The following is a 9,131-nucleotide window of genomic DNA, read 5'->3' on the forward strand; positions in this document are numbered from 1 at the left end:
CCTGAGCCTGAGTTGTTTTGCAAACATCCAGCTCATCTTGCTTACTGCCTACTGATCCTCAGTGAATAATTGTTATTCTAAGTGTTCTTTAGTGTTTCTGGGAGAACCCTCTATGTCACATTAGCATTATGGTTGTCTGAAGATTCCACTGCTGGTCCGGATTGCACTCTGGTTCATCTCAGCACTCAATACTAGTTTATGAGTATGTCTTGGAATCCCTGGATCACCTATGTTTCTAAAGTGTCCCCTAGTTTTCCTGGGAGTTTCTGCTTGTTTACGTGTCCCAAGTCATGCCTACCACCTTCTTGTGGACATTTGCACTTTGCTTATATTGAAAGCATTTTTGTTGTCCTTAGCATCCTCTGGTTTCTCTGTATGTATATAGGATTTGGGAATTCTTGTATTTGGGAATTTTTGGTGTATTTACATAGCTCCCTAATGACCTGAGTGTTTGCAGGTTCTTAATGTTGCCCTTAGCTGGTAATGAGGAAAGGTAAAATATTCTAGGTTTCCCCTGTTGGTGTGAAGGGCACACTGTAAACTTCCATGTGTCCTGAGTGTTCCTGATAAAGCCCTTTTTTCTGAGAAAAATCCAGTTGTCCTGAGGGTACCACAGTTGTCCTAGTCAGACCCTTCATCTTCTTTGTGAAACCTGTAAGTACAACATTGCCAAAAATGTCACTAATTAGCATAGTTGTTGCGATATTGTCATGTTCTTTTTGAGGGGTACATAGTAACACTGAGTGTGTCATGATGCTCGAGAGATTTTCCAGGTGTTTTTGATATCGTGCTGAAGGATACGAAGGTGTTGATTGTCTTGGATATCCAGTAGAAGATGTCCATGTCTGCTTCGTTTGATTGCTCCTAAATTTTCCTGAATACACTTGTGTTGGATCTGCTCTCTCCCATGAATTACAGAGAGTTTTGTGGGAGTCCTGAGTATCGCTGACCTGATTAATCTATTGATGTTCAGTGCTTTGTAATGGTCCTGAATAACCTTTGGGAGTTATCAATAATATCTAACAGTCCTGTAGGCCCTGAGTTTATTTTGATCAGGTCATAGTGCCCTGATCACCTGTTCCTGAATACCACAATAATTTGGTGTTCCTGTGTGATCCTTGGTTGTCTGACTGACCCATGAATTTCCCTAATACCCCATGATAAACTTGTGAGCTCTCAGCTGAAGACATCTCTTACGAATAACGCAAACTTCCACATTTGCACCTGCATTGATTTTATTAATTTTAGACAAATATCACATGAGGGTTTTTGTGATGTGTGGTTTCATTTTTCTTGCCATGCAGTTAAGCATTTGTTGTGGTAATCGTTGGATTATGAATGACATATGAAGTTGACTGCTGCAGAAGTGAGCAATATTCAGTGAAATTCTCAATGACTTGGTATTTATGGCCAGTCAACAAGAGAGGACATTACTATTGATCTTTATAGGATTGTTCTTCTACGTGCATTTCTTTCAGTTTCTTTATGTTATTTTTTTAATATTTTCTGAGTGTTTTCCAGTTTGTTGTCAGCAAACAGGTAAAACTATGTACTGAAGGCGTATTATAAACTTGTCATAACTGAATTTCATTGTGGGCCGTTAGGAAACAGAAGAAAAATGTACGGATTCAAACTAATGTTTTCCTTCACAGATTTTATAATACTAAGGACATTTTGGACACCAGTACTTTCGTTTATCTAGATATTATGGACTTCCATGTTGGCTCATGTTTATAATTGGATTGATTCTGCACTGCATATGAGATAAATTAAAAGATACAAAAAGGTATCGGTTTCCTCATAAAAGTTACAAGTACATTTTCCAGTTCCTGAGTCAGACCATTAAGGCTGCATGTCTTGAGGAGTGTGTTTATTCCTTGAGTTTCAGTACCAGCAGCCTCATCTTATAATCGGGACATGCTATATGATTTTCTATGTCAACTTTCCTCTTCTATGACCAAGAGGACAAAGTTTTTGGTGCTCTTTAATATAGGTCATTTCTCCTATCAGATTTTGTGAAAATTTGTCTTAAAAAGGTGACAATATCTTATTTTATTTTTTTGTACATACAGAGTAAACATGACTCTATTTACTAACACACCCATCATTTTCTCTACCTTGCCAACTTTGTCTTGTACACTGACAGCTTCATAGGGAAAAATCAAAGAGTGAAATGCATCAGCAATGTAAAATTAGAAAACCAAGGCTATCTTAAATATTTCAATCAGATTTTCTCCATTATGAAAAGAACAATCAAATAAATTGCGGCATGATGTGACCCTCTTGAAATCTCCGCTGGAATTTCACAACAAATTAAACAACCATGACTCTGGAAAGGAATCTCTGTGCAACAGACAGGCAAGACTAAGAGATACACAATAGAAATCATCAAAATGTGGGCAAATGGGTTGAATAGGTGGGGAGGGAATTGGGAAGTGTGGAACATGGGCCATGCAGGCCCTGGAGCAAATCAGCTCAGAAGTCCAAGGTCCTTGCATTCCAGGGCTACCATAGTCACAGGAGAGGGAAGGTTTGGACTGCTCTGCTTATGGCCCACAGTCCCCCCTGAGAAAACAGCATATAATACAGCTCTACCCAATGCTCATGGCAGAGGCATCAGAGAAAAGACTGAGGGAAGACGGGTGAAAACTGTGGTTTAAGTCATCTCTGCCAAACACAGGACAGAATGCTCAGCTGTGGAGCCTAGCCAACACTGCCCACTCTCCAAAGTTCATCTCACACCCACACTCCAAGTGCTAGAAGTGGAAATACCACAGTGTTTCAGATCAAAAGAACACAATATTTGCAGTTCTTACAGAGATGCAGCCCATGGCCACAGACTTGCAGCCCAATTAGTTTCGGCGAAAAGGAAGGAGGCTTGGGTGCAGGACTGGCTGTGCTTTGGTCTGAACCATTGCAATGTGCTACCTCTCACAACTCACCCTACCCCAGACCCCACCTATCAGTGTGGTAACCTGAAGGAGTAAACAGCTGCTGAAATACACAGTCTCTGAAACTGGAGGAGGGAGACCTTGTAAACTCAGAATTTCTCCACATCCCCCCATAGAGACGTGCCCTGTGACATAGTCAACCTGTCCACAGAGGAGAAGATTGCCTACCAGGGAATTCCCCCATTGTGTGAGAAGCTAGAACACTGCAGAGACAATATGAGACTACATCATGAGAGCGAATAAAAGGCTGCAGTCCAAAAGAAAGCAAAACATTTTGCCAACACCCACTGGAAAACAAAAGAAAGACTACTTCTTATCAACATGTTGCAGAACCAACTGCCATAAATGCCTAGGAAGAGAAACGATAATTTATCAATTGCCATTTATAACCAAGGTAACAAGACACATCAGAAAGGAAATTAATGTTTTCAGAAAATGAACTAAGCTATATTGAAATACGTGACTCAAATGACTGAGCATACAAAATTGCAGTTCTGAAAAACCTCAATGAGATGCAAGGAAACACAGACAGGCAGTTTAATGAACTCAGAATCAATCGAAGAACAAAATACACATTCTGTAAAACAGATTGAAATCTTGTAAAAAAAATAACAACAGTATTTCTGATGATTAATAACTCAATAAAATAAATGAAGACTAAAATAGCCTGCTTAAGGAATAGTGTTGACCTGATACAGGAAAGAATCAGTGACATCGAAGATAGGAATGTGGAAATGACACCGAGGGAAGAAGAGAGAGATTTGAGAGTGAAAAGAACAGGATAAACCCTACAATAACTTTCTAATTCCATTCTGAAAGGGCAACCTAAAGGAATGGGCATTCCAGAAGACAGGAACAGAGAGTATATTCAAACAAATAGTTGACTAAAGCTTCCTAAACTTGTGGAAAGAACTGGATCCTCAAATGTAAGAAAAACTAGAACACATACTTATCTCAATCCCAACAGGGATTCTCGAAGGGACATTGAATTAAAGCTGCTGTCAAAAATGATTGAAAAAAAAAAAATTTCCTCAATGCAGCCAGGGAAAAGAAGACAGATTTCCTACAAAGGAAATTCCATTACATTATCATGAGATCTTTTCCTTTTCTTTTTTTTTTTTTTTAATTTTATTTTATTAAATTTATTGGGGTGACAATGCTTAGTAAAATTACATAGATTTCAGGTGTACAATTCTGTATTACATCATCTATAAATCCCATTGTGTGTTCATCACCCAGAGTCAGTTCTCCTTCCATCACCATGTATTCGATCCCCCTTATCCTCATCTCACACCCCCTACCCCCCAGCCGCCTTACCCTCTGGCAAACACTAAACTATTGTCTGTGTCTATGAGTTTCTGTTTCTCATTTGTTTGTCTTGTTCTTTTGTTGTTTTTGGTTTATATACCACATATCAGTGAAATCACATGGTTCTCTGCTTTTTCGGGCTGACTTGTTTCGCTCAGCATTACTCTCTCAAGATCCATCCATGTTGTCACAAATGTTCCTATATCATCTTTTCTTACTGCCGAATAGTATTCCATTGTGTATATATACCACAACTTCTTTATCCATTCATCTATCGAAGGACATTTTGGTTGTTTCCATGTCTTGGCCACTGTAAACAAAGCTGCAATGAACATTGGAGCACACGTGTCTTTATCTCTAAATGTTTTCAGATTTTTGGGGTAGATACCCAGGAGAGGGATTGCTGGGTCATATGTAAAGCCTTCTTTTAAACCAATCTTGTTAGTATGAATCACTTGCCCAGTTCATCTCTATGTAAACAGCACATTACATGCGTTGTAACCACAATGTGAACTGACTTATTTTCACCTCCCCAGGGCAATGAAAGCTGCCTTGGCATTGCTGACATTTCTAAACACACAATTTGAACAGATAAATTCATGATAGAAAATCACTACCATGATTTCAAATGAGAAGCTGCATTACCTTGGCTCTTACTGACTATATTTTATAGGAATACAGGTTCTGTGACAGATATATGCCTATTTTGAAAATGCATAATCCAAACTGAATTTTCTGGATGAAGCTTTAGTCTAAGAAGCGGGCTAATACAATCATATAGAGTCGCGTGTAAATGGACTGAAAAAATTAATTGGGTGAACATTACAGTAAAGTATCCGAAGTGGGAATAGAGCAGCATTTAAACATTTGGCATTATAAAGTCAGGAAAAATAATGGATATTTTATCTGCATAACCTAGGTTCGTTCAGAGACAGAAACAGAGGCTTCCACAGCTGTTCATCTATCTCATTGCTAATGAAAACAAAGGGCTTGTGTTGAGAATTTAAAACCAAAAAGTAATCTCTTGAAAGGCATTGAAGGGTTGCTGTATTTGGCAAAGAAAATTGGTTTTAATTGGTTTCATTGACATCCAATCCATTGCTCATTCAAAAAGCACTAACCATATATTGCCTGATGTACAGTGCTAAATCTTTGCTGATGCACTAGTTGGAGAATGAAAAGTGGGGAAAAAACACTTCTCAAAAAGATTACATCTGTGCCAAGATTGGTTAACTAGTGTTGTAAGTAAGAAGCAAGAAAACCTTCTGATTTCAGGGAAAATCTGAATAAAAGGTGTAAGACAGAAATTTAAATGGTTGAAAATTGTTTCCTGAACCTATTTCTGAATGGGCAGTAGAACTCGAAATTATGGACCCCTGAAGATCAATAGATGCCACATTTTCAAGGAACACATTTGCCAAGTGTGGGCTATGTGTTCAAAATCAAAAAGGCATTAAATACAAACTTATTGAGTTCAGCTTGTGTTTGGATGTAACAACAACAACAACAACAAACTAACAAACAAACACATGCACATGTACATTCAAAACTATGGAGTTAAATAATGATGGCAAGAAAGGGAGACATGAATATGTACAAATGTGGTGAGTGGATTAGAATAAAAGAAGACGTTATTGCTATTATTTGTAAAATACCACCATGTGCTGATAGTCATGAAATCGATGAGGATATTATTTGATATTTATTATTTCATTAAAATGATTGTGGTATAATGACAATCAAGGCTACTTAGCTTGTTAGACTATGTTATACTTTTAAGAATGAGATATATGGCAAAGAACATGACTTCTACCAATTCAAACCAAAACTTAGAAGAAAGAAACACTGGAATAAAAAAAAAGTAAAATGAATAAACAGAAAATAATTACTGTGTGTTGCACTTACATCAATTTGATATGTAAGAGTCCTTTTCAAGCATTCATAAATCAGAACCTCATTTGATTTCTCATGTGTGTTCCACAAATTCCTTCAGTCCATATTTCTCCTGTGACAACCATTAGTTTTAAAAAAATAGTAAGATGTCATTTGCTTAGACTAAATGGTGTTGAATGTGCCATTTGAATGACCAATATATCCAAAGCTAAATATTTCTCAAAATAAGGACAAAGAAACCATAAATTAAACATGTAGGTTTATTGTTGAAATAAAATATATGATGCCTTCTGCTGATATTTGTCAACATACATTTTAATCTATGTTTTGCTTAATAGCTTTGTCAGTCATTCTGTGATTCAAAGGAGAGTTCATCTTTTGCGGCATCTTTAAATGTGTGGAGTTTGGAAGTATACATGTTTACTTGTGTCAGCAAGAAAAACAGAATTATTGTTAGTTAAATGATACTTTACTCTAAAGTGCTTATTGTTGAAATCTTGAACTGATGCAAATGATTGGGAAGCATTTCTCATCCCAACTCTTCTTTTCAATTTCCGTAAAAGATGGGGACAGCCCTGTTGAAAGTTTGGATTTTGATAGCAGTGTAACTAAAATGATGAAAGAAAGTTATTTACTGACATATAAAGAAATATATGAGATCTAAAAGAATCAATAAATAACCTAAGTTGTAAAATCTTATACTTTAAGACCTTATGCAAAGACAATGTCGTCTATAAATTTACAGTGTTCACTATTTTCAAAAATTACTTATAGATTTCAGGATGTCACTTTATTAACAATTGCCCCCCTTCCCCAAACACAACTTAAAAAATACTTATTTGGAATAGAAATTTAAATATTATACCCTCAAATGTGTTGTCTATTTAAAGTGAACACATTTTTTAATGTGGTTTCAAAGTTTCTCATAATCCAGAATGCCCACCCCTTTTGCATATTTTGAAATGAAAGTAATCCTATTAATTTTATTCAATACTTACAAATGTATTTATAGACTTTATCCGATTAGAAGTAAACAACTGAATTTTGTACTACCTTGCTGAACACAGAGACTGCCTTTTCTTCTGCCAGGAAGTCATGTAGGGAAGCAGATCTTTGAAAAGTCAGCCGCTGTTTCCTAAATCCATAGATGTTTAGCTGTCGAATTAAACTTGTCATGTTTCTTGTTTCAAATATTTTGAAAGGGGCTTTTCTTTCCAAAACTTCTTTCTTAAAATGATCTTCATCAATCACTATGGAAGTTCCATTCTTATCCCACCAGATAGATTTGAATTGTGTGCTTTCAACTATTTCCCAGAGTTTTCTGGGAAAGTTCATAAAGCAAAAATCATTATCTTCCTTTGGTTCAGAATCACAGTATTTGTAATGTAGTTCTCTTATCAAAGATCCTTCAGAGAGAGACAAAAATGCATTTTCTTCAATCACAGACCTCAAGTCCATGTTCTCAGTGTATGAATGTTCTCGCGGTAAAAACATGATGGAGTTTTCTGAACCTGCGGATCCCTCTTTAGAAGAAACACTTTGATTGCCTGAAGAAACATGCGCCATTTCAAAACAACTTTTCTTCACCTCCTATTCTCATCTGCATGGACTTGAGTTCTGCAGCGTAAAATGTTGATTTGGCAGGCCTACTTGTGTAAATTCCACAGATCTTCACAATGGATTTCTACCTAAGCAGTGGTGATGTCACAAGAACTACTGGTCTCCAAGCAACGACATGTTACATAGCACCAGGGCATTTTTCCACACATACATTTTATGCAGTTCAAATAAATCTATGCTAGTTATGCATATGTTCTGGTGCGCAAAATCTGATTGCCACAGGTATTTTACTCTGTACATTTGAGTGGTTCGTTGAGTCAATACCATTGCTTACCTTTTATGCACATATATGATGTTATTGGTCACTGTAGTAACAGATCTAATGAATGGGTAATGCATAAAGTGAGATAGGCAAAGCAGTTGATTATATGAATTGATTATATGTGGTATTTTGTACAATATAGTGTATAAATGTTGTGTATATTAGGGTCATGGATATGTAAGTATTTTTTTATTGTAAAAAGCAACAACATAGTTGATTGGAAAATAGAAATTGTTCACTATAACTGTTTTTACATGCATGGTTTTGTAATCACCAAGTATTTATTACATTTTTAAACACAAAATTCTCATGATAATCTCTTTTTGTTGTCTGTGTAAATAACTATATGTACATATAAAATTAATTATTTAAAAGTGGAAATCTCTTTCAGGATATCCTACCAGTGTTAAACAAACAGACAAGGTTAAGACAGTATATATCCTTGATTATATAAAGTATAATCAATATGTTTTCATACTTTTTCCAATATTACACAAAAAAGGACTATATGATGTGCAAATTGTCATTCGTTGGTGGTGTCAAGAGGACCCTGCTAATCCTAAACTATTTTTGGTCATGTGATTGTGCCCTGGTGCCATTGATCACCTCCTGTAGTTCCTCAGTGCCTCCTGGTATCCCTGAGCTGGCCCTGGTTTCTTGAGTACACCCGGGTGTTTCTGCAGCTTTTCAGTACCCCTTCGTATTTATGAGTGACTTTGAATGATCCTAATAACATCTATGTGATCAGAAATGTTTCCTGGTGGTATGAGTCTTCTCTGTGGTGTTGATCAAATCCTGGTTGTCTTGATCTTTCGCTCGCAATTTTCATCCAGTCCAGTTTTGGTGTGTGACGTCTGAATTTCCTGAGAGTCCCAGCATTCTTTCAGTCACCTGCATTTCCTGAGTCCCTCATGGTGGTCGTGAGGGACATCAGGTCATCATGACTATCTCCTGATTGTCTTGATATTAGCATGGTAATTCTTATTGCTGCCTGGGAAATATAGCTCTCATGAATTAGCCAACGTGTGTCTGAAGGTAAAATACCTATGGACAAAAGTGAAGTTATAAAACACAGATGTTCACTGTACCTTAAAGAA

General features: G+C 36.7%; 1 protein-coding gene across 1 annotated transcript; it reads right to left on the minus strand.

The window, feature by feature from the left end:
- Window positions 1–503: 503 nt before the first annotated feature.
- LOC141569712 (heat shock transcription factor, Y-linked-like) lies at window positions 504–7,718 on the minus strand. The gene is made up of 3 exons (XM_088795335.1): window positions 7,206–7,718; window positions 6,577–6,760; window positions 504–652 (listed from the first exon to the last, which is right to left on the minus strand). Exons 1-3 carry the CDS (start codon window positions 7,716–7,718, stop codon window positions 504–506), a joined length of 846 nt encoding a protein of 281 aa, XP_088651461.1.
- Between the last annotated feature and the right edge of the window lie 1,413 nt (window positions 7,719–9,131).

The sequence above is a fragment of the Rhinolophus sinicus genome, unplaced genomic scaffold (assembly GCF_057876585.1).
Source record: "Rhinolophus sinicus isolate RSI-liver-muscle unplaced genomic scaffold, RSI-T2T HiC_scaffold_23, whole genome shotgun sequence".
Classification (NCBI taxonomy): domain Eukaryota; kingdom Metazoa; phylum Chordata; class Mammalia; order Chiroptera; family Rhinolophidae; genus Rhinolophus; species Rhinolophus sinicus.

Coding starts and splice junctions, on each gene's coding strand:
- LOC141569712 (XM_088795335.1), bottom strand. CDS start 7,718: ATGGCGCATGTTTCTTCAGGCAATCAAAGTGTTTCTTCTAAAGAGGGA. Junction 6,761..7,205: donor CAGTCTCTGTGTTCAGCAAG/GTAGTACAAAAT, acceptor TCATCATTTTAG/TTACACTGCTATCAAAATCC. Junction 653..6,576: donor TGTTTTTCTTGCTGACACAA/GTAAACATGTAT, acceptor TTGTACTTACAG/GTTTCACAAAGAAGATGAAG.